This window comes from Enhydra lutris, unplaced genomic scaffold (genome assembly GCF_002288905.1).
Source record: "Enhydra lutris kenyoni isolate GAN:26980312 unplaced genomic scaffold, ASM228890v2 scaffoldscaffold8, whole genome shotgun sequence".
Classification (NCBI taxonomy): domain Eukaryota; kingdom Metazoa; phylum Chordata; class Mammalia; order Carnivora; family Mustelidae; genus Enhydra; species Enhydra lutris.
In genome coordinates, this window is record NW_019154092.1 from 31,255,024 (window position 1) to 31,282,339 (window position 27,316).

The following is a 27,316-nucleotide window of genomic DNA, read 5'->3' on the forward strand; positions in this document are numbered from 1 at the left end:
CAGATGGAATCAGTGAATCAGGCCCAGAGAAACATGACCGATCTCTGTACAAGTCCATGTGCCAAAACAGGAGAGACTTTGGATGGCCCTTAGCCAGAGAGCTGCAGGAGAGACATCCTTCCACCTCCTCCTCTCTTCCCCTTGGCCAGTCCACCACCCCACTGACCTCTCTGCCTGATGACCACAGTCAGGTCTTCACAGAACAGAGCAGTTTTCACATGTGTGAACTGCAGGTCTGTTACACAGCTCTCCCCCAGAATCAGGGGCGTGGTTGAGCCAAAGCCTCTCTCTGCCAGGAGAGAGAGCCTCACTGGGTGACACCCCTCTCTCCTCCGCTGGCCCGCCGGCACAGCCCTATCAGCTCAGACTCTATCTCCCCACCTGCCCCCGGCCCTCTGTGGCTCTTCTTGCAGGAAACAAATGTGAGCAAAGCAGGGAGGAGTTGGGAGGAAGATAAAGAGGGCTGGGGGTACTACCTAGGGCAGAGGGGTAAAGGGAAGGACAGCCACCCAGTGAGGAGAGTGGGGGACCAGAGGTCCTGGAGGGAAGAAGCCCAGCCTTCATAGGAGAGTTTAAAGTCTCTGAGAGCTCAGGGGTTGGTAAGTGCTCCAGGCTCAAGGGAACGTTTCTCTCTCAGCTAGTTTTGCTAACTGGTGAGGAGTCAGGGCCGCTGAACGGGGCTCTAGACGCCGTCTCCCATTTTTATGGTTCCCAGGGCTGGGTTCCTTCCCCCAGAGCCTCCTTCCCCATCCCTTTCAGTGCTGAGAAGGCTCCAGCCTCCTGGGCTGTGGGAAGCCATGTAGGGAGGAGGCCCTCCTGGTGTGCCTTCAGACACAGCAACCATTTGTGCTGCATGTCAGCTCTCAAAGGCTGCAAGATTCTGTTTATGCTCATAAAGAGCAGGTGGGCACTTTGTGGGGGCTCACTTTAACACAGGACCACATTTACTCAAAGACAGCTCCTCCTTTTGGGTACAAAGGGGGCTCTGGCACCCTTCACTCTTCACCAGAGCATCCTGACGGTCTGCTCTGGTGAAGCCCCTCACACACACCACCTCCTGTAACCCTCACATGGCCTCTGAGAAATGACCACCAATATCCTCATTTCCCAAGTGAGGACACCAAGGCTCAGAGGTAGATGCCTGCCTGGGAAGGAGCTCGGAGCTTCTTCTCACACTGAAGGCCTCTGGGAGAGTTGCCAAAGCGCAGCTGCCAAAGCAAACAAGAAAGAACCCAGGGGGCTTAAGGAGGAAGCACTGGGCCCAGCCGGCGTGGCAGGAGCCCATCCTTCTCTAAGGCCAGTGGACGTTTAGCCCTAGAAGTCTTTTCAGGAACTGAGGAAAGAGCCAGAGTAGAGGGATACAGAGGATGATTTCCAGCGGGGGGAAAAAACCTTGGTCCTGGAGAATTTAAATAGGCAAATGGGCAGACTCCAAGGAAATGCCTTTGAAAAGGTGGGCTGCACAAAAAAAAAAAAAAAAAAAAAAAGATGGGACAGCACAAAGGCTTCAGGGCCCTGGGCAGAGCACAAGCCTGCTGGCCCAGGGGGCTGGGTGCTAGGGGGGCTGCTAGCAGCGTCTTCTGCCCTCTGCAACATCTGAGCCCTAACATACATAATGGTGATGTGCCAGCACAAACACTGGCCAAACAGGGGAGGGGTGCAACCATATCTTCTTCTTTGGCTTTATTTTCTCACACTCAAAGGGAAAGAAACTGCTGGGATAACTCTATGCTCTCCAAGTACCACACGTTTCCTGTGGCAGCTGCCGGAGGGGAAGGGACCCAGGTGCAAAGACCTTGACTGCTTTGGGGATTATGCTCTAAAACCTCACGCCATTCACGGGTCTGCAAAGTGGGTCTCCTAACAGCAATCTCCTTGCCCTGTGCTTGCTGATGCTTCTACACACTTGAGCGCCCTCCCCTCCACCATTCCAAGCTGTGACCGGGGTTCCCCAGGCAACCCAGGCTCCTACTCTGTCCTCACAGGCTCAGAAGCTGGGGTTCAACCTGGAGATCTAAGCTTCTGGCCAACTCAGCTCTGGTTCCATGGCTTTCTGGGGACTGGACTCATGAGTGGATCTTGCCCCGTGGGAAGGGCTGACAGAGGTGAAAGAGGAAGCAGGGGAGGGGGCTGAGGGGGAGTGGAGGGGAGAAGTGTGGGAATGAGGTGGGATTCCAGGAGGTCCAAAGCAAATCCAAACACAGGATGCCCAGTTGAATTCAAATTTCAAATAAATAATATTTTTTTACTATAAGCATCTCCCCAGTATTGTATGGAACATATCGCATACAATATTTGGAACATACTTACACACACACAAAATGGATCCATTGTTTATCAGAAATTCTAGTTTAACTGGGCACCCTGTATTTTATCTGACAACCAGACTCCGAGATCCTCCCCGAGTCCCCTGTCCCATCTCACACCCTGCCACCACGCGCATTTCCTAAAAGCTGTATTTTCATTCCATTATTCTCAGGTCAAGGACCTGCCAGCATCTCCCACTGCCTCCATCCCAGAAGCATCCTCATCGGAATGGTCAGCCCTCCCCATCACAGCCCCTCCCTCACAGCTGGTGCCCCTGACCCCTTCTCCCCAAAGCCTCCTGCAGCGTCCTCAGCCACTGTCCTTCCCCTCTTCTCCTCCCGCTCCCAGCCCGTTCTCTGGTCCCTCTGGGGCACTCCCTCCCCTTCTGCACGGCTGTGTACATCCACCTGCCTTTCTCTCTGCTCCATTACTTGGTGCCTTGCAGACTTCAGTGCTGCGCAGTAGGCATGATTGTCATCTAAGCTCAGACCTGAGGCTTCCTGAGGGCAGGACCAGTTTGCTCTTCCTGACTCCTCAGCAATGTGGCTCTGGTGGCCTGAGGGAGTGGTGGGGGAAGGAGGGTTCAGTGGATGGTAGGAGGGGATCAAAGAGCGGGGTAGACAGAGAAGGGTGGCAGGGGCAGGACAGAGAGGTGGACAGAGGAGACCAAGGGGCAGGCAGAACGGGAGGGGGGGGTCTCAGCGGGGCAGACCCCTCCCCCCCAAGGATCATGCTCCACATCCATCCACCAGGGCCTCTAGGATGGCCAGAGGAGGGGATGCTGGGAGAATGGGCTCGGCTCGATGCCCCCACCACCCTGGCCCAAGGTGACTCCTTCCCCTTCTCCGTGGGTGGAAACTGGGCCTTGTGGAGGGCGGGGGAACCTGTCTCTTGTCTCTTGGACTGGGATGGGGGCGATGGAGAGCGGGTGGGGGGCAGGGGTGGGCAGGGAAAGCCAAGAAGCGGAGAGAAAAGCAGCAGAGAGAAAAGAGGTAGAGCTGGAGGCTGGGGGCTGGGCCTTAGGGAGCACCTGGGAGGGGGGCGATGTGAAGGAGGAGGTTAAAAGCAGTCGGACACCGGACACCGGTAAATTGGTGCGAGCACCGCCCTGTCCTGGGTGAAGCTAGTTGGTTTGTTATCTTTACCCACCAAAGCATTTACTTTGGTTAGTCGCCCGATCCACAAACACTTTCGAGGAGATGACATTACCGAAAGGGAGGAACATCTGCATCAGCTCAGCGTCCCCAAACTCCTGGGGCAGATGGTAGATGAACAGGTTACAGCCCTCGGGCCCTGCGGGGGGGGGGGGGGGGGGGGGGGGGGGAGGGGGGGGGGGGGGGAAGAGAGAGACAGAGGAGAGGTGAGCGAGTTAGGCAGCGGCAGCAGGGAGGGGGACAAGGTTGGGGGAGGTCTCATCCAAGAGCCAAGGGCGGCCACGGAGGAGTGGGGACTGCTGAGCCCCAGTCTGAGCTCTGGTCCCCGCCCTGCCCCTGGGCAAGTCACTGAACCTCTCTGTGCCTTAGTCACCTTTGCTGTGAAATGTGTCTGTAACAGGGGGCCTGGCAACTCGTTCCAGGGGCGGAGCTGACGAGTGAAGGGGGTCAGCGTGCCAAGGCCTGACCAGCCAGGGAGAGGAGGAGCTGAGGAGAGGTTCGGGGAGGGAGACCTGAGAGGGTCTGCCCGCTGCCCAGCCAGCCCAGCCCCTGCTCTGGAATCGCCCTGGGGCAGCCATGCCAGTGGCCCTGTGAGAGGCTTCACCTCACCTCCAGCTCAGACCTTGGGGCCACCTTTCTCCACAACCTGTAGCCATCTGGTGCCCCATGGTCCCACCTTCCCCTGCCCCAAACCTCACACTCAGTCCCCATCCCCAGTGCAGAAATCAAGACTTATCTTGTCTCCTCCAGCAGGCTAGGTGCACAGGTGGGGGCTTCACGGCATGGCCCGGTATTCAGCAGGGGCTCCCGCATGGAGCTCCCCATTCCATGACAAGAACAACCCCGCCACTTCTGCACAAACTACTGGTCAGGCTCCTCTAAGCACTTGAGCTGTATGTTAAGTCACTTAATCTTCTTGCAGCCGTTGGAGGCAAGTGCTATTGTCACTCCCACTCCACAGATGAGGAAACAGAGGCCCAGAGAGGTTAGGTCACCTGCCAAACATCACACAGCTGGGAGTGGGTGGAGCCAGACCTCATCTGGCTAGTCTGGGCTTTCCTCTCTCTGCCTATCATAGATCTCCACGCCCCGGGAAACACCGAACACTGGCGAGGCCTTTGGGTTTCTGAAATTTCTAGGCTGCTAAAGTTTTACATTTTTCTTTTTAAATAACCAACATGCCCAGTTTTCATTTTGAAACAGAACTCTCTCCAAGACGATTCGTGTATTTCATGCCATTTTAAACAGAGTATGCCGCATATTTTTAACCTTTTAAGACTGGTCGTTCCAATGATTGTTCCCAGCCAGCATGCAAAGGAAGCAGGTGCGTTTGTCAGAGGCATCTCAGAATCAAGGTTCTGACCAGAGGCTGGTAGGAACTGAGCGTGCACTTGGAAAGTAAAGGTGGTAAGGCCCCGACGTGGACAGCGATGTGGTGTTCACAGCCAGAACTGTGTGGGGTTACCCTGGGACAGGTGAGGCTGCAGGTAACCCAGTTCGGAGCAGGTGTCTGGACCCTCACTCTCTCCTTGGTCCCTACAAAGACTCCTCTGACCACCAAAACTACCCTCTGAGCATCTGACCTCCTGGGTCCTAGATCCCTGCCCTGCACCATCTGCACCACTTCCTTCCCTCAGCCTCTCCTCCCCGACAACGGTCTCCCAGGCAAACTACCAGCTGACGGCGCATTCAGAACCAGAACCGGCGCAAGTGCAAGCGTCCTGGGGTCCCTGCTGCTGAATCCCCCAAGTGTTGGTGACCCTCCCCTTACCCCATCTCCAGCCATGTCAGGTTCTCACTGGTTCACACTCTGTGGATGGATCCCTGGATGGTCCCCGGCTCAGTGTGAGTCCCCTTAGGGTAGGAATCAGCTCAAAGGCCTGATCTAAGCCACACCTTTTCCAGGACTTCCCCCTAGATAGTCCCTATTCGCTCTCTCTCTTCCGGTGTTCCCTAAGTCTACAATTGTGGTCTGAGTCTCTTTCTCCTTTAGGTCTGGAAGCTTTTTCCCTCCAACCAAATTGGAAGATTTAGGGACAGGGACATTAGCCTTCTCCTATCCTTCTGTACCTCCCCCAGCTCTGCCTTCTTTCTTCCTTCCATTCTTTTTTCAGGTCTTCCCTCAATGCTCCCTACCCCATGCAGCCACCTGCTTTGAACTTGGGACTCTTGCTTCAAGTTCTGGAAGCTGCTTTATATGGATGTTGTGTTTATTCAACTTAAAGATTCAAGAAGCTCTTGAGGGCAGTCCTGTCAGTGTGGTATACAGCGGAGCTTCACAGGAATGGCTCTCCCAGCTCCAGCCAACCACCTCCCACCCCATCCTGCCCTTCACACCTCAACAGGGAGCCTACACATCCCAGCCTTCTGAGAAATGCTGAAACAGAGCCCCAGAGACAGAAGGTGCTACCCTGACCACACTGTGGCCCTGGGGACAGCCAGAACTTGAGCATCCCTGAGGGTCACCTCGGCCCACCTGTGGAGCAGACAGCCTCCAGGAATTCAGGCATCTGTTGCTTTTCAGGCTCAACTCAAAGACAAAGTGCCGGAAGGAGGGTCTCCCCAGCAACCAGTGTGTCCGGGTATTTCAATGACTTCACACAGGGGGAGGTAACCGTGATAGAAAGGACCAGCCACTGGCATGGCTGGAAGAACACAGCTTTCCTTCTCACCTATGCCTCAGGGAACGCTGTGGACATGGCTTTGGGCTGCCTCCAGCCCACCCCAGCCTATCTCCCCATTCTGTCTCATCCCCAAGGCCAAGCCCACCTCCTACTTCGCAGCACTCATGCCTTTGCTTCTGTTCTCCCTACCTCGAATGTTTGTCTCCCCAACTCTATGTGCTAAAGACTTCATTCATGCTCCAAGGCCCCCGAAGCCTCCTCTGATGACCCTGTCCCGGCACCCTGAGCTCCCCCTGTGTGAAGCCTGGTTCTGTACCATCTGGGTCCACGATTCCCCCCACCCCCATGCCCTGCTCTCCCATGGTGCCTCGCCCAGCGCATCAGTCAGGGAGAACGTGGACAACAGTAGGAGATCCCGCAGCCGAGAGCTGGCTGGGAGGGGACTAGTCTGGGGAGCAGGGCACAGGGCAGCGGGGGCTGGGGGAACTGAAGGCACTCAGAGACAGAAGGAAGGTCGGAGAAGTTCAGAGCAAGGTGCCTGGGGTGGAGCAGATGGAGGGGCTCACTCTGTGTAAGGCTAAGGGCCAGTCTGTGTGTTGGTCAGAGCAGCACTGACCTGCATCTGTGTGCATGCAGCAGGGCTTAGAGACCCCTGAGGCCACGGGCCAGAGTGACGCAGGGCACTGACAGCGGGCTGAGGGTGTGGCAGCCTAAGGCCAGCGAGGTGACAAAGCTAATAGTGCCTGTGGGCACAGTGCTCTGTTCTGGGCCTGGGAGAGATGGGCCCCACGAGGACTCCAGCCCCCACCATGGCCCCCACCCTGCATGGATCTGATCTTACTGACATGCACTGAAGAGATGGACTAAGGCAGGGATAGGCAGGGCAAATAGGCTGGAGGGCCACAGCCCAAGAGGGGAGCCTCCGGTGGAGACCGGGCTGCTGGACCACCTCCCCACCTCACTTGACCACTAGGGGGCCCAGACCCCATGGGTTCCTGTAGCTTGGCTCTTCTGGGTACCAAGAGATGACGACACAGATCTCAGGAGCTGCCCAATGTTCGTAAACTGGGGTGATGGGCACCATGGGCAACTTTAGAGGGGTAACAGTTTGGTGAAGGAAGGGCTGTGCGCATCGTGAGAAATCCAGAGGAAATTGCTGGAGTTCCAGTCAAACTTGGGCTCCTCTGAGCTTCCTGCTTCCCTAGTGACTGGTCCTTGCTATCCTCATTTTACAGGTAAGGACATCAGGGATCAGAGAGGAGGAGGTGGCCAAGCTAGGAGTCAGACCCAGATGGATTTGTTTCAAAGCCCAGGCTCTCAGCCATCTGCGGTCTGTGTGGGGCCTGTATGACCAATGGGTTTGGACTAACAAACCCCCAGGGTCCTTTCCAGAACAGAACTGCACACCCGGCTCAGGGACAGCCTGCTGCAGGGACTATGAGCTGGCAATCTGGAGACACTGCACTCCCCTGGCCAAGTGGGCTCCTGGGGCAGACGGAGGAACCTCACTGCAGGGTGAGCTTTCTCATGGGGTGGGCAAAGCAAGACCTTGTTGGTCTCTTGCCCCTCACACTGATCTCTCTGTGAGCAGGCCCGTGGAATACCCGAGCGTGGGCTTATTTCTCCAGCCTCCTGTGAGGTTTCTAGACTCTGGAACGGGAGGACACTGAAAGTCTCTATTAGATCCCAGCCCCCCAAACCCCACTGGCCTTGCCTGGCCTGCCCTAGGCCCTGGGCATACCAGAGCCTCTGGATGTGACTTTCTATGAGGCTCTTCTCCCACTAGGCTGCCCTGAGTCTCCACCACCCCATCAGCTGCCCGTGGAGTCCCTGGGAGCTCCAGCTGTCTCTCCCGGTCACCCAGAGGATACAAGTTCTCCTGTCCGTGATGAACACGTCTCCCTACTCCTGCTCCATTCCGAACATTCCTACATCCTCCCTTCCTCTTCACTGGCCAAATCCTGCCTAGTAGGGGAAGGGAATTCTTCGATCCCACCTCCTCCAGGTTCTCCCTTCCTGACCTCCTATCACTTGGGTTTACAGAACTGCCCTCGAGAAGCCCACCTCCACGCTTGGACTGGAGAATGCCATGCCCCGCAATCCTGCTGTTTTCCCTCGCCCTCCTCAACACAACACACAAACATGGTCACCCTTCGAAAGAAACGCCCCAGCCAAAGGCCCAAGTGAGCAGCCTCTGTGGGGACAGCAGGGGGTGGGGAGGAAGCCCCAGCTCAAAGACTCACCTTCTCTCTGTTGCTGGGGGATCATTGGAGGTGGCTGAGGAAAGGCCTGGCTTATCTGACCATAGGCAGCAGGGTAGGCGGCTGCTGGAGGGCCAAAGAGAAGAGGCAAGAGGGAGAAACGGCGACAGTGACATGGAGAGACAGAGTGAGAGGCGGGAAGAAAGAAAGAAACTTCAGCGTTGAGCAGTAAAAGCAGACCAGCCAGAAAGGGCATTTTAGCTTAGCCGCCTAAAATAAAGCCAGCTGAGGGCGTGTGCGTGTGAGTGTGAGTGGGTGTGCACGTGCACACATGCACTCCCAGGGTTGGGGAAGGCAAGTTTATTCTGAAACAAGGGACAACCCACAAGCGTAGGTAATCCACAGTAATGGATCATCAGAAACACTGGCCTGCCTGGACCAGATCACCCCACCAGCCAGGATGCCCATTCTCTGAGCTGCAGCTGACTCGGGCATGCACAGTCCACCCACTCTGATGGCACCCGTGTGGGAGGGTTGGGTGCCACTTGAGGTATGAGCTTGGCCTCTGGGGTCCTGCCAGGGGCTGGTCCCCAGGGGCAGAGCACTGAGTTGGACAAACCTAGTGCTTTCTGCCTTCAACATGGAAGGGTCAGAGGCAGGACAGGATGGCCAGAACCTTCCTCCACTTGGCCTGGCTCCCACAGGTGCAGGATCCAAGGTCAGAGCTCGGGGGTCCCAGCAGGTGAGACAGAGCTTCCCCTGACCTCCAGATGTGAGAGGCCAGCTTCACCAGAACCCCCACGTTGCCCTCAGGGGAGATCTCTCTGGCTCTTTCTGACCTGGCCAGGCAGCAGGACACAGGCAGCAGGGATGATTATGGTGCGTGTGAGAGAGACAGAGAATCATGGCTTCCTACAGTGGCTCACCGCCTTCCCACTCAGTGACCTAAGGCCATTTGCTCACCGCAAGGCTGTCTCTTCTCAGTTCTCCTTTTTGCTACCTCTGGCTGCCGTTGCCTGTATGTGACCATGGGTTGGGTGGGGGGGTGTTGCTCCTTCCTTCGCACCCAGGCATCTACCCTTGCCAGGCCAATGAGGTGAACTCCAGCTGCACCCCCAGAGCTGCCTTGCGATTTGAGGCCGGGGACACACTGGCCTTGGCAGCACCACGGCGGGAGGAAAATCTGGCCTCCGAGATGCATAGCTCCCCAGCAAGGTTAGGGCTCAGACCTGGCTCCCCTTCTCCTCTGAGAAGGGTACCCACCCTCACAGGTAATCCCTGCCTGAACACTAGGGGGAGCCGTCGAGAGGGAGGGGGGTCCTCTCCCAGGAAAGCCCTCCCTCCTCTTCCCCCTCCCCCCAGCTGGGCCCAGGCCAGGTGTGGGAAGGGGTCCCTGGTGCCCGGGCATGAGGACTGGGGCCGTGAGGGTACTAACGACCTGCGTACTGCTGCACTCCAGCGTAGGCCTGCTGCAGGGGGTCCGCGGCGGTGGGGCTCTGCGCTGCAGGGGAGCCAAGGGAGCAGAAGTCAGCCATGCCCGCCGGACCAGCCTCTCCCCCACCATGCCCACAAGATGAGGCTGTGGCCGCAAGGCTCTTCCCAGCCACTGTGGTGTGACTCCCACCCTGACTGGGGGCTGGGGAACGCAGGGGGTGGGCAGCTCACTCAGAAGACTGACCGGATCCTGGAGAAGGGCTGAGGGACAGTGAGTGAGGGGGCTAGAGGCTATAGGAGGGTGGGCTCCTCCGCACTTGTCCCCAGCACAAATCGGGGACAGATTCCCACCTGGGTAAAATAAAGGGCATGTGAGGCTTCATCCCGCCACTCCATCCTCCTGGGCCACCCATTCCTGCTCAAACCCAGGCACCTCTCCATTAGTCTCCAGGAGTTTGCCCCAGGCATGGAGGGCTTGCACTCTGAGGCTGCTCCTGATACACCCTCTGCAGGGAGTATCCACACAAATAAGGTCTCCCCCGTGGGCTGGGAAAGGGGTGGAGCCCACCGAAGCTGAAATACCAGGGGACCAAGGACCTTCCTCCCACCTGACGTCATGAGTCTGGGATGCCTACTGCCCAGTGTGAAAGAGGAGCCTTAGGCTGATAATCTGGCAAATAACTTGGAGAAGCCGGGCTGGGGAGAAGGATTGGCTCGTTTCTGTTGCCTCTGTTGTGCCTACAGTTGCCGTGGGGGAAAGCTAGTGTGTGCACAACCCTTGGTGACCAAGGCCCCAGATGACTGATGAGGTAGGGGGCTGGCCCTGGAGGCCCAGGGAGGCGAGTAGGGACACATCCATCCTCAGTCTGCTTGAGGCAGACCAGATAACAGAGTGAGGCAGGAAGAAAATTACCTGGGCTTCTCTGTCTGGCAACTCAGGCCAGCAAAGCTAACTGGTTAATGCTAGGCTTTGGGGCCCACAAAGCAGGAAGAATTCCTAAACTTCCATTCTGAGCTCTTGTCTGAAAACCTCTCAGGAATCTTCCACTAGAACAATAGCTCCCGAGCTTCAGGGGAGCCCAGGGAAGATCTTGGGGTGATAGTCCTTGGACACAGCATGGATGGCAGCATGGAAGCTGGGCCCAGGGGGGCACTGCTCAGAGTGGGGAGCTGAAGATGGGGAAGGACGCAGGTCCCTTCCTGCCTGGGGTTGTCTCGGGACAAAACCCTCACAGCAGAGACTGGGGCCAGGAGCTGGCGATGGTGACAGTACTGGTGCTGGTGCTGGTGCTGGTGCTGGTGCTGGTGCTTGCTGGGGCTGGCCTTCTCCTCCCTCCTGCTCCCTCCGCATGACCCTTCCACCAGCCCCAGCTCTCTAGACGGCCATGTTTAGGTTTGTCCCCTCAGTCTTCCCAGCTGCTCAAACACAACGTGTCTTTATGCAAATGAGAAAAAGGTGTCCTTTCCTCTGGCCAGTTTGGTGACCAAAGCAAAATCTAACCTGCACCACTTCCATGGTGGTTGCTCCCAGAAGAGTGCTGGGACCATAGCAAGTGCTCGGCAAGTATGGTGACCTAAGGAGTGAGCCAGCCTCAACAGTTGTGAGAGCCGCCCTTCAGGGCTGTTACATGGCAGGAGAGGCCACACTGTGAGCGTCGAACATGCTCTCCATGAGCGAGAGAAGAGAACAGAGAAGCTACCCGGGGCTAGGAAGCGGAGAAAAGCATTTCTGAGACCCCTCTCCACTTCTTTGCTTAATGACCGCATTAGTAACTGCCAAAGAGTGAACACTTTGAAGGATCTCGCTCATTACAGTGGCTCCAAACTCTGCATTTAAAGATGGTGAATTAATTTTTTTAATGTACTACTTCTCTCCTTTCCTTCCCTCCATCCCTCCTTCCTGTTCTGGCAGGGAATTGTTTATGGGATGTGGCAGATTGTTACAAATGGGGGAGAGGAACATTTCCAAATTCCATGAGGGAAACAGCTCACAGATGCTGGAGGGGGTGGGGAAGAAACAGGTTTGTCAAAATCCAGATATCCAGATGGGCTTGCAGGCAGGAAGGAGGGGGGGGAGTGGGAGGAATGAAACCACCCAGATGTGCTGGGGAATGGATCTCCCAGCTCATGAGCCTGAGTGGGGAGGAGCCCAAGAACCTGAGATTGGTGGGGTCTCTCTTGCCTCTGGCTTCCCATGCCCCTCCCCACCTCCCTGGCCAGCCTGGAGTCTTCATCCTCCAACAACACTCCAGATCCTTCAGTCCTGCCACTTCACTATGGGTTTCTCTGGCCTCTTGTCTAGGCAGGGAGGGTTAGATCAGATCTGACCCTCAGATCTGAGGGATCTGAGCACTGGGATCAGATCAGAGACAACTCCAAGGCCAAAGTCAGGAAATTCTCCTCTATTTCTGGCTAGCATAGTGACCTTGCACTCAGCTGCTGGTGGAACTTTCATCGTCTGTGGATGTCTGGGCCTCACTCCAGACACTGAAATCAGAATCTCTGGGCTTCTTTGATTTCACAAAGTCACCCAGAAGTTACTGATGAGCAACTAGAGGAGAGAGCACTACTTTGCCCCCCAAGGTGACTTCCTCTGTCCTGGTTCGGCCAAACTCCTTGCCAGCTCCTCCCCGGGCCAGGCAGGCCCATTGGTCTCTGCGCCTCCAGGGCAGTCCCTTCCACAGAAGTGTGTTCCTTGTTCATCCTCACCTCTCTAATGCCTATGTATCTGTTAAAGTAGATATGGGCCTCCTCCTTGGGAAGCTCTCTCGGGCTTCTTCAGCCTACAGAACTCTCCCTTCATTTGAATACTTTAGCATCACAAGGCAGAGAACTTTCACTCTCAAGGACACTCTGTTCTGCCTTATTGTCTCAGTATGCTTTCCATGTATACTGTATTCCTGGCTGACTTTGACCTCTAGGGGATAGGCCCCTGTCCTGTTCTCCTTCTGGGGCCCCCTTTCCTCTGGCACAGATGACTGGGTGCTTACAAGTCCTGGTGGGGACTCTGTAACCTGACCATCTGCCCTACGGGAAGGAGGACAGTATCTTCATATCTCATATTGCCCCTTGCCAGTCTACTCTAGGGCTTTAGGCCCAGCTCTCCTGCTCTCCTGTCAGTCCACCTTCAAAACTAGACAGCAGCTGCTTCAAGTCAGCTGGGCACTCTCACCACAACAGAAATGCTAAGTTCTAGAGGAACAAAGTTTATCAGGAGCAGGCCTTCTGGATCTTGTGTGCTGCAATTTATGCGGGAAGCACTGGGGTGCTAGCCAAGGTTCTGATTCCCTGTCCAGCGTGCTGACCATGGTTGTGTACAGATCCAGGGAGCCAAGGGGTATGTAGAGGCCAAATGGTCAGTTTATATGTCTTTGCTACCTTCTTATTAGAACTTTTTCTTCCTTAACACTAAGAATCTTAGCATCTATCTCCTCACTTCCTATGGGTCAAATTCACTCTCAATTAATTTGCAGTTACTAGCCTCTCAACCTGGTTGTACAACTGTATCTATTCTCTTCTCTGTCCTGACAGAGTTCCATGAGCTTCTTTCTCACCCTCAGACTGGCACCTCTCCAAGAAGGAGAATTTGGTCTCTTCTTCCCAATCCGGGGCTCCCTGAAGGAGGGCAGGAGGCTAGCTCTCTCTGATCACATTTGGGGTTCAACCAAGGAAGAAGCAAAAGGTAGGAGCCACATATTCCCTGTTACACCACCAAGGGCAGAGACGGAATGGACAAGGAATGTGCTGCATGGGAAAGGAAGGGATACGCTTACCTGGGTAGGGGTGGATGCCGTTAGCAAACACAGCTTCCGCAGCAGGTTGCCCGTTGGCCTGTGGGGGGAGGCCGGTGAAGCCGTTCACCCCAATGGGGGACGGGATGCTAGGCACAGCTGGTGCAGTGATGCCCGGAGGGGTGCTGCCACCTGGTTCCAGAGGTGGAGAGGGGTGGAGGAGGAAGGGAGGCAAGTGGAACCAAGGTGAGGAAGGCCAACCCATGGAGCTCCACCTGTTGGCTCCAAGGGCCTGGGAATAGACCTAGACTTTACCTACCAACTCAGACCTATCTGGGAATCATGCCTTGGGTTATTTTCCTGCATGGTGACACCACTCATCCCAACTGTATCCATCCTTCAAGGCAGAGCCTACCCCATAAAGACTTCTGTGACCAGTGACTACAACATGATCTTGGACCTGCAGCACATAAACTATTCTCAGTGTCCTTGAATTTGGTCACCCTTAATTTTCCTTTCATCTTTCTCAGTGGTTGTTGCTCACCTCCAGCTAAGGCAGGATGGGTTGGTCATTGTATAGCCAGTAAGGGACTTCTAAGTTGATGGCTTTGCTCTCTTGTCTGCATTATAAAAGGGGCTGATCTACCTCCCCAACAAGGAGTTTTGCTACTCTGGTGGATGAGGTCTTAATTCTGATGCTCCAGGTTGAGAATCACTGAATGGAATACTAACCAAGATCCAGCGAAGAACACGCCTTGTGGGGCGCCTGGGTGGCTCAGGTGGTAAACCTCTGTCTTCGGCTCAAACAAAGGGGGATCAAGCCCCACATTGGGCTCCCTTCTCAGTGGGGAGTCTTCTTGTCCCTCTTCCCTTTCTTCTTGTCCCTCTCCCTTTACCCCCTCACCCCAAGCTCAGGCTCTTTCTCGCTTGCTCCCTGTCTCTCAAAAAATAAAATCTTTAAGAAAATTTTTTTTTAATAAGACAAATTTAAAAAATAAAGAACATGACTTGAGAAAGGGGTTATTTCCAAGCCCCCTGTCTTTTAATAACTCCTGAGATCCTCTCTTGCTTATTGTGCAGTTGCCCTGGGAAAAGCCAATGAGTCTAAGTTGGGTTAAAGAAAAATGAAAAAATGGGGCTCCTTCTGTGGTTAGGCCTGGAACCTCACAAGGTCACAGAATGGGCAGGACTCTTTACCCCTCAGAACTCCAAAGGAGGTGTTTTCATGTGAATTTCTTTCTAGAGATCTATAAAAGAGACCAAGATGTACTGCTTCCTGACATGGCTCCATCACAGGAGTGAAACTGTCAACACCCTGAAATCATGTCGGACAACATGCGGTCCACATCCCATCTTCCCCTAGATGCCCAGGGATTAGAACATTCTCAAGAAAAAGTTCTATAGGATGAGGCCTGCTCAGGCCCCTGCATGTGTGCTCTTGCCATAGAAAGCTCCCCTGGTCGGCAAAACTGGCCGATCAGTAGGTCCCACCCTGAGCCCAGCTGCCTCCTTGCCCGGCCAGGCACTGGGTCCATCCCCATCTGCTCACCTGAGGTTGGGGTCATGGGTGCGGCCGCCAGGCCATTCATGTTGAGGGCCGCCATCTGCTGCATCTGGGCGGCGGCGAAGGCAGCCATGGGGTTCAGGTAGCCGCCCTGCGCGACTGATGCCATTAGTGCCGCCTGCTGCTGCATCAGCTGGGGCAGAGGAAGTGGAAAAAATATCATGCGCTTCCAGGGGGGGGCAGCCCTCCCCACCAGGGGGGCTCAGCGCCCCTGGGATCAGCCTCCAGGGGTGCTCTGAACCCCAGGGAGCTTGGCTCTATCTCCCCACCCCGCCCTGCCTGAGAGAACCATATTCATAAGTCATGGCAGGGCCTCAGGGACTTGAAAGTTTTGGGGGGGGAGTAGACTGGTTCCACGGGTGCTGCTCAGGCCTGTCAAAGGGCTTTCATCTGTGGAGACGTGAAAGCCAAAGTTCTAGAGATATGGTAGATGAGTCTGCGGAACTAACTTGGCATGGATTTGTTGAAAATGGTCCTCACCTGGAGTCTGCGGCCGAAGCAACAGAAGGACATGACCAGAACTCTAGGTATCCCCAGTGTTCTCAGAAAGGTGAGTGGGGACTGGGTAGTTTGTGGACATGGCCAAGTTTGGACACTGCTGAGGAAGTGAAGTGAGCTGACCTCTTTAGAACAGGAAACCTGGCCTACCTCAGTGCCACTCACGTGGGGCTGTGGTTACAAGTCTGGGGTGGGGGGTGTCGGGGGCAGCTCGGGGGAGATGAGGACAGAGGCAGCTCCAGTGTGGAAGAAGAAGTGGATGGCCAACAGCATGAGGCAGGGTCCGGGGGGACCTCAGGGGAAGTGCAGCTGTGGAACACCCCTGCCAGGAGGGCCCAGAGGCCTGAGGAGCCCCTTTGGTGAGTGAAGGCAGGAGTAGAGGGGTGACAAGCAAACACCTGAGCCTCCCTCACTGCTTGGGAGGGATGCCTCCTAGGGTCTGAGTTCATGAGTGCTGAGCTAACCCCCCCCCTTGCTGCCAGAGGCCTTCTCTCTAGCTGCTATCCTGAAGAGCCAGGACAGAAACCCCCTCCTCCTGGCAGCCACCCTGCATCAGCCTAACCTTGTCTTAGCCCCCTTTGGCCTCCGGTCCCTGGGTTCATTCCTCACCACTCCTCATTGCCCCAGGGCAGCAGAATATTCTGGGCCAGGAGCAGGGCTCCCCTCAGTGCTGTTAGCTATCCTTGCTCTTTGGGGCTCTGAGCAAAGTGAGCTAGAGAACAGCTGCCCCCCACCCCCGCCCCGCTGCGGCCCCACTTACTGCCTGTGCGTAGGCGCCGTAGGCCCCGAACGGGATGGCCATGGGGTTGAACATGCCCATCTGGCCAGCCATCTGCTGCATCCGCCGCATCGTGCGCTCCTTGTCAGTGTCGGCAAACTTGACCACCAGACTGGACGAGGCTCCCTGCAGCCATTATTGCGCGTGAGGCCCCCTTGCCGCAGCTGCCTCCTCTCCCAACTGTCCCTGCCCTCAGCCTGGACCCACTCGATCCTCTCCAGGGGGGATGGGGACAGGGGGTAACGGAAGGCTCGCTCCCGCGCTTGCACTGGGCCCCGGGTTTGGGATCTTAACCCCACCGCGGGCGGTTTTTATCTAGGGGCAGTCCAGTTCCTTAACATCTCTGGGCCTCGGAGTCCTTGTCTGAGAAACAGGTATACTGATAATGCCTTCCGGCCTCTTGGGAAGGCTGTGAGCTCCTCACGGTTGGCACGGTTTGGCACGATGTGCGGGGGCGGGGGGTGGGTGGGAGGTAAAGGTAGGCGGGGCTCTGCGGGACTCCCGGCCCCTGTGGGCCTCTGCCCCCTCCCCTGCCCCGGGGGTGGGGGAGGGGGGGCCACTCACCGGCATAGTCTGGCTGCCGTGCAGGGCGTTGATTGCGGCTTGCGCCTCGGCGTGGGAGGAGTACTTCACAAAGGCGCACCCTGGGGGGACGGGAGAGGCTGAGCCAGGGCTCGAGGGCCCCCAGGAAGGCCAGAGAAGCGCTACAGGGCTGAGAGGCGGGGCACCGGAGGGGCGGAGGGAAGAGGGCGCATCCCAGATGAAGGCAGAATGGGTGACCCACAGAGACTGAGAAGAGAAACACCGAGAAACACAGAGACACAGAAAGACCTGGAAGGGCCGGAGAGTTAAAAGACCCCGGAAGTCTCCCTGCCCCTGTCTGGACTCGGCTAGAGGCCTTCCCTTCCCGGGGCCGACCGCCTCGCCCCTTCCAAGCACGCTTCCCTGGCTCGCTGTTCGCTGGTCCCGTCCGTCGCCACCAGCTGGGGGCGGCCCGGCACAAGGCTGGCGGTCGGTGAGGTGCAAAGCCCGAGGCCTCGCCCGCCCGCTCCCCCGCCCCGCCCCCACGCACCCTTGCTGTTGCCATCCGGCCCGCGCAGGATGGTACACTCTTCAATGTTCCCGAAGGCCTCGAAGAGGCGACGCACGTCGTCCTCGGACTGCTGCTTGTTGAGCATGCCCACGAAGAGTTTTCTATCTTCTGGAACAAAATTAGGAGATGCTTACCTGGGCCGGGGGAGCCGGGCTGCACTGGGGCGTGCCCGGGGGTAAGACAGCGCGACCGAAGAGGAAGGGGGAGGGGGGATAGGGTAGAGCTGGGCAGGGGAGAGGGCTCATTGCTGGAGGGGAGGGGGGCGGCTAGGACGTAGCTAGAGCAGGATGGGCCACAGGGTGAGGGGGTTGGGGGAGAGGGAGAGCATAGCCAGAGGAGGAGGTGAGGAAGGAGGGGTTGGGTCAAGGATGCTGGATGGCAGCGACTGTGCCCCCTCCCGTCCAGAGGGAGCAAGGCCACTGGTGCGGCTGCTCACCTATGGCACATGGGTGGCCCAGGAGTGGCACATGGGTCGTTTGGGCAACTCTGCATTCCCTTCCAACATCCTCTTAGACACACACTACCTTCTTGAGCCACTTTCACCCCTAGAGGCCAAAATTAACTCACAACAGGCAAGTCTGCCGCAGGGCCTTTGCATAGGCTGTTCCCTCTGCCCAAAGTGCTTCCCACATCACAAGGCTGAATTCTCTTCTTCTAGGTCTCAGTTTAAATATTGCTTCCTCATCAAGGTCCCTCCTTCCTGCTGTCTTTTATTCTCTGTCTCAGCTTCTCCCTCTCATGGCCCAGGTTTCAAAGGACAATTATTTACTGCCTTGCCTGTGTCCCTGGTTTCTGTCTAGCTCCCAAGCCCCACTGCACGTCCTCTCCTTGGGGGAAGAGACCAGCCATTGGCTGGAACAGCAGTACCTGGCACAGAGTGAGCCCTCAGCACAAAGTTACGGAGTAGATGAATGAATGCGTGTGCCATTCCCAGGGTCACCCTTTCTTCCTATCTCACATTGTTTTGACCTCCATTTGTTGTCCCTTCTTTGGTCTGGCCCTTCCTATTTCATGCTGCAAAATTTAGCCCTGGACACTTTGTGGGGGGGGGGGGGGGCTGCTCCTAAAGGCTGGGATCCCTCACCAGCCCCTCCCCCCCTTGTGTTGATTCCTAGGTGGTTTGTTGACACCACCTGTACTGGCCTTGTGCTTAGGGCAGCAGGGACCACGCTGGGCTACGGGCATCTGCTGCAGGGTGTAGCTGCCAGATTTCCCATCCCACAAGTTTAGGGCAGTGTGCCCTCAACTCCTCCCACTGAGGTGGGGGCTGTGCTCCCTCCCCTGGAATCTGGGCGGGGCTGTGACTGCTCAATAGGCAATGGCAGAGGTGAGGCCCGCTGATTTCCAGGCTAGATCATAAAAGGGATCTACTTCTATGTGGCTGCCTTGAGGATGCTTTCTCTATGGACGCTAGCCACCCTGCCATGAAGGGCTTACAACTAACCTGCAGTGTGTCCCCATGGAAAGGAACCCAGGCCCCCAGCTGACAGCCCAATCAACCACCAGACATGGGATGAATGAGTCTGCAGATGATTCCAGACCCCAGCCTGAGTCTTCCAGCTGACGCCCAGACATTCCGGAGCAGAGATAAGCCTTCCACACTGTGCCTGCAGGATCCCTGAGCAGAACAAATGGTTGTTTTACTCAGTTTGGGGCAAAATTGTTTTGCAGCCACAGCACTCCCCATGGCCAGGGGAGTTCACAGAGCTGAGGGGCTGTCCTGGGGTCTGGAGCAGAGCAGAGGAAACCAACAGGTGCCTGCACTGCTGCACAGACCACCCCAGAGTCCTCCTCTTCAGGAAGACCTGACCTCTGCCCTGCCAGTACCCTTTAGCCCAGAGCACCCAGCACTGGGCACCTTCTCAATGACAGGGTCCCAGCGCCTTCCATGCCCAGCAGGGCATCATTGCCAGCTCCCGCTACCAGTCCTGGACTGGGCATACCACATTGCCCTTCACTGGTAGTGGGCTTCAGCCAAAGCTCTGGGGCCTGGAACCCCAGCCCTGCCACCTGCCTTTGCCTGGGCTGCTTGACCCGGCTTCCGGGGCCATCCCAGGGCCCATCCCTGGCCCCATCTTCAGGACTCTGGGACTCCAAACTCTGGGCTGGGAAACCAAGAGGTAGGAAGAAGAGAGAGAGAGAGAGTGAAGCTGTGAAGTGAAGAGAGCTGGGGGAAGATAGGGTTAGGGACAGAAGGAGAAGGAACATGGCAAAAATGGAGAGAAAAGAATCAGAAACAGACAAAAAGGGGCACCTGGGTGGCTCAGTAGGTTAAGCAGCTGCCTTCGGCTCAGGCCATGATCTCGGGGTCCTGGGGTCGAGCTCTATATCATGCTCCCCGCTCAAGGGAGCATCTTCTCTCTCTCCCTCTGCCCCCTCCCCCACTCATGCTCTAGCTCTCAAATAAATAAAATCTTTAAAAAGAGAGAGAGAGAAGAAGAAGAAGAAACAGAGAGCAGAGATGGGCAGAGGAGAGGGCAGAAAGAGAGGAGAGCCGGGTCAGGGACTCTGTTGAGCTTCCAGAAGCAGCAGCCTCATTCTGCAGGAAGTGGACAGAGCTTTTCAAGCCTTCGGTGGAGTCCTGAGACATTGCAACTGTGGACTCCAGGCCAGCCTAGGGCTTCCCCTCGCCCCCAGCACCTTTTAAAGACTCCCTATTAAATGGGATTTCCAGAAAGACAATGAAGTGAAACCCCCTGCCTCCAGCTAATCCCTGGCCCTCCTGCTTAGAAATTCCTGCTCCTCCCTGGGCATGGGAAGGGAGAGGGAAGAGTAGGCCCCTCCTCCACCTGAGCCTAATTTAAATGCTGGGACGCAGCCCCTCGCCTTCTCCTCTCTCCTGACTTAGGAATGTATTCCTTTATTATCATTATGACAGCCTTTTGATTGCATTAAAATTCATCCACACGTGCCTTTCTATCCAGCCACTTTCCTTTTGCCAGTTTTTTTTTTCCCCCTAATTTTTTCTTCCTCTCCCCTGAAATCTTGCCTTCCTTACAGTTCTTCAGTCTAGACCAGGGCCCGTCCTTCTGGAGGCCCTTCCTTCCAAACTTGCAGGGAGCCAGGCTCCTCCTTTCCCTGATCACCCAGATTTCTCCAGGGAAACTGCAGCTAGCCTTGCCTTTCTGGAAGACTGAAAGAAACCAAAGAAACCTGCTCCATCCTTACTCCCCTAGGGATCCTCCTGTGACCCCACCCCCACTCAAATGGTGGTAATTTCCAGGATCCACAAACATACCCCGTTTGCCCACTTTTCATTCCTGCTGGGCTTTGGTGTGATTCTAATGATTCTCTTTCAGACCAGGGGCTGGAAGGATTCTGAGTCCAAGGGTGGATCTCCTTCGGGCCCAGGCCCTCAGGCTAAACCCCAGCTCCCCTCCTTGCAGCCATATAACTGCTTCCCACCAGGGTCTTTAGGTCTACAAACGGGAATCGGGAATCGTCAGTCGTGCCTTGGGTGGTAGATGCTAGGTTTGTAAGAGATGCTACAGGGACAGGACCTGTTGAGCAGGTCGACAATGAGGGCCATTACTCAGGGTTCTCTATCTAGGAGGAAGAGGAAATGGAGTGCCACCCCCCTCCTTCATTTGCCCTACCCTGATTTATTCCTGCAGCAGGAAGGAGAGAGGCAGAGCTGACGTCCCTCAGACAGCGCATCTGCAATAGGCCGCTTCTGAACAAGGCAAAGGCCACTGGGGCTGCCCTACAGTGGCCCCAGAACAAGTGTGCCATCCCCCAAGGGAACAAGGCCTTGGAGTGGCAGAGCGGGACCAGGCCCTGGAGAACGTGAGAGGTCCTGCCTCTTTGCAGATGAGGAATTTGGAGCACAGAGGTTGCTCCAAAACACACAGCTGCTGCCTCCCGGGGTCTCTTGACTTCCTAATCCTATAACCCCTTGCTCCTGCCTCCCTGCTCTTTCTAAAATGTGAGTGCCTGTGTCTGTGGGGGTGGGAAGCACCTGGGGTTCGAAGGGAGCAGGACTGCGACACCCCGGAAGGGTTGGGCAACAGAAGGTAGGCACTAGGCCTGGGCCCTGCCTGAACCCAGAGAGGGCAGCTCAGCACTCTGTGCCCTGTGTCCTCCCACCAGTGCCAGGGACTGCGTGGTCTACAGCAACCCCAGATAACGCATGGGTAAAGTATGCAGTTCTGGGTCGAGAGAAGGTGTTCATGGCTATCTTAGAGCAGGGCCTGGATCAGAGCCCCTGGCGTCCATCTTGGGTCCACCCTCCGGTGCCTCCTTCGGCAAGCACTTACTGAGCACCTACTGTGAGAGAGACAGCCAGGAAATAGCTCTGGACTGGGCACTAGCGGGACCAATAGTGGAGGTGGGGAGTGTTTAGATGCTGAAGGCTTCCAGGAGGAAAGCGGGGCTGGAGCTATGTTGTCCAGAGGACAGGTGGGGGTGGGTGGCGGGGGGCTCCAGGCTCACAACAGAATTTGAACAAAGTCTCAGAGTTGGGAGGGATCCCTAAGGTTGCTCCTGTCATCCACCCCTGGGGTCCCTGCGTGCCACAGGGCTTGCAATGGGGGGACCTGCTCAAGTTCGATTTTGCCTTTCCAGCAGCCTCGTGCCTCTCCCTCCACCAACACACACCTCTCCCGTTCCTCTGGCCTCAGGAGACTTTTTTATTCTCCTAGAACCTCAGTCTAATTAAACATCAGTTTCCCAACCTCTAAAGAGCACTGGGTGCCAGGCCCCAGGAGCCATACAGAGGTGGAAAGGTGCTTTTGAAAAGGCAGTGGCATCTGGTTGCCAGAATCTTGGGTTTTTTCCAATCCCTGAGAGAGAGAGACTCCTGCACTCCTTCACTCTGGACCTCAGGGCAGAATGGGGCCAGGGTTGGAAGGATTTGCATTGTCAAAGGAGGGCCCAGAAAACACTGAAGCCAGATAACCCCAAGGCAGGTTCAGGACCCGCCCCTACACAGGCTGTCTCAGGATGGTGCCTGGAGGGTGGGGGGAAGGGCAGACGTGCAGGGAGCTTCTCGAGGGCCCTGCAGGGGGAGTGGGGCCCTGAGTCGGGTGGAGGTGGATGGCGGCAGGGCCCCTTGGCTTGCCAAATGGCAGCGCCCTAGCGCTAATGCTCGAATTCCAGTTTAATTTCCAAAATTCGATTCACTCATTACCATGGGCGTTAAACAATATTTCCTGCTTAAGGAGAGACGGCATTGTGGGTGAGTGTTCAGATGGTTAATGCCTTTTATTGCCACAGTAGACTTTTACTGTTCTCTTTCCTCTGGCTGTTGACGGAGGATTTGTGGGAAGGCGGACGGGAGCGGGGGAGAACCCCAGGGCTAGGGGCCAGCGTGGGGAGTAGGTGGCTTTGAGGTCTGTGGCTGGTGGGGAGGGAGGAGGAATTGGTGGGGGGCTTGGATGCTGGTGGGGATACAGGGCCAGGCCAGCAAGAGACACTTTACTTTGGGTCCTGGGAGACTCAAAGACAGCGGTTTGGGGAGTGAGGAAAAAATGCCAGACGTTCACAGTCACTGAATCAGAGGTCTTCCATCCTGTTCTGCAGGCTTTGGACCCCAAGGTGCTCCAGCTGGGGCCAGAGCCGAGACCCTGGGGTGTCCCACGTTCCTGCCTCAGCTGCTGGCAGAACCTGGAGCTCCGAGGCCCATCCCATGCCGGGACCTCAGGCATCTCCCAGGCTGTTTGTTTTGGGACCAGGGGACTTCCCCAGGTGCCTTCTGGATTCCAGAACCATCTGCTCTCCCTGGAGATGATCTCAGGGCTCCAGGGTCCACAGACAGTGAGTGAAAAGGCTTACTCCTGACCCCTAACTTCACTGCGGATCAGGAGGACCTCCAGTCAAAGGGACAGGAGAGGCACACCGACTGGATGGGTGGGGTGGGGGTGGGGAGACATCTTTCAGGCAGTCACTGAGGCTGTCTGTCAAACCAACCTCAGGCAGGTCACGTACCTCCCTGTGCCCCTGTTTCCTCATCTGTAAGAGGGAGGGAATAGCTGTTGTGCCCACCGTGTTGGCCAGTAGAAGTTAAATGAGCTGAACACACAGGGTTTTAGCACAGTGCCCGCACAGAGTGAATGCTCCGTAAGTGCACCCATTGTGCCACTTACAGCTCTTACCGTGCTCCCCCCTCCCCAGAGGGGCACCCCCACCCTCATCCCCAGGGGTGTGGAGAGGACCCCCATCCCATACTTTGAGATGAATAGAGTCATGCTTGCCCAGCCCGGGCCGAGAAGCCAGGCTGCCCTTTGCATTACCCTGACCAAATGGCAGTGTTTGGGGGACCACCAGTAGACCCCCCAGCCTCCTCCAGGAGAGCTACCCGGATTGATCCAATTTTAGCATATGTGCTTCCGAAGCAAGCACAGCCTGGATTGGTCCCAGAGGCCTTTTTCCCAAAGTTACACTGAGCCCCACCATGTGCCATTTCCACTAGTCTGGCTGGTCCAGACCCACCAAGCCCCTTTGGCTCCTAAGGGACCAGCAGGCCCCAAACCAATCATACGGATCTAAATCTGTGCCCTTTTCAAGACTGATTATGCCCCAACCCAGGGCCTAAGACCTCCCAGGCCTCTTATTTGTCAGCCCTAGTAGAGGTCCCCCCCGCCCAGGAAAGCAGCACGCAGACTCAAATCTGCCTTCCAAGTAGGGGGGGTCGACAGGGCGGGGGGGGGGGGGGTGCTCCTCTTATCACTGGGATCCCCACAATTGCCCCTCCTCAGGTTTGTGGGGGCTGTTTCCAGCATCCCTCCCCCATCTTGGGTTAGGGGCCTGGGTTCAATCCCTCTGCAGCCCTGTGATGGGGTCAGCCACCCTCCAGAGAGCCAGTCCCTTCACCTGGGACATGGCCTGGGACATGGGGTCACAAGCCCAGCGGACGTGGGTTCTCAGCAGGCAGTGAAAAATGAGGAGAAGAGTTTTGCCCTCCTCGGTCCCCACAGCACACACGGAGTCAGAGCCAGAGCCAGACCAAGGGAGGCAGCTGGGCGGGGGCTGTCTCCCCCTCCAAGGATAAAAGCCTTCCTGCCTGGAAGAAGGCTGAGGGAGACATCAAACCAGATCAAAGGCTGCTGGAGCTGGGCTGGGGCTCCCTCTCCACCAGGGATGCAAATGAGGACCCTCAGCCAGCTCTGGCCCCCGGGGAAGGCGGGGGAGGCGGTGCCAGGCCTTGATCTCCCAGCTCCCTCCTGACAGGCATCGTTTGATGTGGGGGGTGGGACGAGGCAGGAGCCACAGAACTGCATCCAGTCCCCTCACTCGCATTCCTGCGAGTGAGCCTGCCTGCCTGCCCGTCCAGGAGCCAGCCTGCTTCCTCGCACGTCAGGGTTTGCCCTGAGCCCTGTGGGTCACCCCTCACTGTCTCCTGACATCCACCCAGGCCCGTGCTATCTGCTCTCCACACAGCACGTGGAGGGGTCAGTTCAAATCCCAGGCAGAGACCATCTATTTGCGGCTCAAACCTCACACGGGCTCCCATCTCACTGGGAACAAGCCCAGTCTTCTGGAGGTCGGTAGGGAACGACACTCCCATTTGTCCCGGGTCCCTCCTTCCCTCTGCTCCACACACCTAGGCCTCCAGGCTGTCTCAGGAACACTCCTGTGCTTCCCTGCCTGGGGCCTTTACGTGTCCTGTTGCTCCTCTTGTCTCAGAGATCATGTTCTAGACATCTTCGGAGCCCTCACTGCCTGAGAGCCTTCCATCCCGTGGAACTTTCCTGACCATGCTACTTCAAATCACAGCCTTCACTCCCCTGCCTTCTTCCCTGTATTTTTTTTTTTAAGCAGTGTCCTTTTTTTTTTTTTTTAAGATTATTATTTATTTATTTGACAGACAGAGATCACAAGGAGGCAGAGAGGCAGGCAGAGAGAGAAGAAAAGCGGGCTCCCCGCTGAGCAGAGAGCCCGATGTGGGGCTCGATCCCAGGACCCTGGGATCATGACCTGAGCCGAAGGCAGAGGCTTTAACCCACTGAGCCACCCAGGCACCCCTGTGTTTTTTTCATAACGTGAATCACCTTATTTTACTCACAGATTTATCTCCAGCCTCCCTTCTATAGAGGCCAGGATGTGAGTCCATTTCACTCACTGCTGAAGAACCAACGCCTGGAGAACTTGGCATGTCGAAGGTGCTCCTAAATATTCGTTGACTTGAATAAAGGAACCTGTTTGCTCAGTGAGCCTCAGGCTCAGGGCTCGGATGAAGCTGGCATGGGGGCAGGAGCCCGGGACGAGGCACTGATCTCCAGGAATCCTCAGTAGGAATGGAGGGGCCCTGGAGATGAGCGCAGGCGCAGAGCCTAGAGCAGTGAGCTGTGTGGGCAGGGTGTGGCCAGGGGTCTCTGAGGCTTGGGCTGGGCCTTAAGCGATTCATGGGCCGGGTCTGCCAGGTAGAAAACGGGAGCCACAGACATCCCAGGTCTGGGAGCAGCACATGCAAATATTCTCCACACACCCGCAGTCTGAACACCTCCCTCAAGGCCTGGCCCATCACCTCTGACCTCTGCACACTTGGCCTGGGACTCACAGTCTCCGTCTAGGGTCCTTGCCTGTGTCCGTTCTCACTGCCAACCATGTGCTCCCCAGGCTGGACCTAGCTCCCCAATTCACAGCAGCAGCCTTCCCAGCCCCCGTGTCACCCTTTTATGACCAGAATGTCACAGAATGTCTACTGCCCAAGGGCTGCACTGATCAGATCAACTCCCTCCCCGGACTGACTTGCTTACGGAGGAGGTGGTTAAAAACAGCAACAGTAGTACAAATCATCATGGTTCTCCTGTACTGAACACTCACTTAAACCCAGGCCGCGAGAGAAGCTCTTCACAGGTTTTGTGGCTATTTCATTATTTCCACTGTGTAGATGGAGACCCTGGGGCCCAGGAGAGCTGAGCATCTTTCCCAGGATTGCACACTTAGTCATCAGTGAAGCCAAGCCCACACTCAGTGTTCTGAGCTGAGCTCTCCGGTCACCCTCCCTCCAGGGGAGGACAGTGTTACCTGGACATCTCCCTCTCCTTTCTCGCCACCCCTCCACCTGCACACAGAAAGCAGCAAGGGCGCGATGGCCCATTGCTTCTCCACGTCCAGGGCTTCGCTTCAGAGCCCGGAACGGGACCCAGGCAGGGCACCCATAACCTGCTGCTCAGCAACAAGACAGCAGCAGGCTCCCCTTCTCCTGAAGGCCCGGGGACCTCTCTTCAGGCCTCACAGGCCCTCCCCAGGCTCACTCACCCCTCTGCGCAAAGCCCAGCTGTCTTAAACTTCCGCAGGTGACAAGGAAATATGCTCTTTCCTGATGAGTCCTCAGGCCTTCCCCTTCCCCTGTCTAGGCTGCAGGGTCCTGTCACCTCCCCACACAGGACAGGGGACCTGTTGGCGGAATCCACTCTCAGGGCGGTCAGTGCCCTTCTAGCCCCCTGGTGGCTGCCCAGAGCACAGCTGTGGCTCTGTGCTCACAAGGGCTTGCAACAGGTTTCAGGAGACAGGACCAGAGCATGGGGACTGGCACCACCCTGGGGGCCATAAACGGCCTCTGCACTCTGGTCCCTTACACTACTAGAGGCTTTGGGCAGGCATAGGGGCCCTGAATTGTGCAAGAACTGAGCCCTGGAGGTTCAGTACAGGTGAGGGGCCCGGAGACCCCCACTGCACCCTTGTTGCCTCCCTCTCTGACTCTCCGACCCTCAACCTACCCAGAGTCTGCACCAGGCCTCCCAGGGGGAGTCTGGGTCACAAGGTGGCTCTACGGAGAAGTCACCTTTCTCGGGGGCAGCTGCGTGCAGCCGTCTCTCCAGGTAAGGGATGATACATTGGATCTGCTACAGTATCCTTACCAGGCGTGCGGCACATGGCAGACGGCCTGGGGTTCTGCTGGGACTTCTCGGCAGCCGAACCCTGTTGTCTAATGGGGTTTCCACCGGCGTCTGGTGCTCTTGCAGCATTTCACCCATCACAGGATAATT

At 56.5% G+C, this 27,316-nt stretch overlaps 1 protein-coding gene across 50 annotated transcripts in view; it reads right to left on the bottom strand.

Moving 5' to 3' along the window:
- LOC111142426 (CUGBP Elav-like family member 4) overlaps positions 1 to 27,316 on the bottom strand; it is a 289,048-nt gene that overhangs the window by 10,493 nt on the left and 251,239 nt on the right. For 5 of the 50 annotated variants that reach the window (XM_022495503.1, XM_022495498.1, XM_022495494.1 and 2 more), the window contains exons 4-11: positions 17,364 to 17,489; positions 16,856 to 16,935; positions 16,274 to 16,417; positions 15,001 to 15,148; positions 13,494 to 13,643; positions 9,722 to 9,787; positions 8,329 to 8,412; positions 3,517 to 3,600 (exon numbers count right to left, since the gene is read on the bottom strand). In XM_022495503.1, the coding sequence (XP_022351211.1) occupies positions 3,517 to 3,600; positions 8,329 to 8,412; positions 9,722 to 9,787; positions 13,494 to 13,643; positions 15,001 to 15,148; positions 16,274 to 16,417; positions 16,856 to 16,935; positions 17,364 to 17,489 (882 nt within the window). Of the gene's footprint in view, positions 1 to 3,456; positions 3,601 to 8,328; positions 8,413 to 9,721; positions 9,788 to 13,493; positions 13,644 to 15,000; positions 15,149 to 16,273; positions 16,418 to 16,855; positions 16,936 to 17,363; positions 17,493 to 27,316 lie in introns of all 50 variants that reach the window. The other 45 variants (XM_022495502.1, XM_022495496.1, XM_022495530.1 and 42 more) reach the window with 23 other exon arrangements.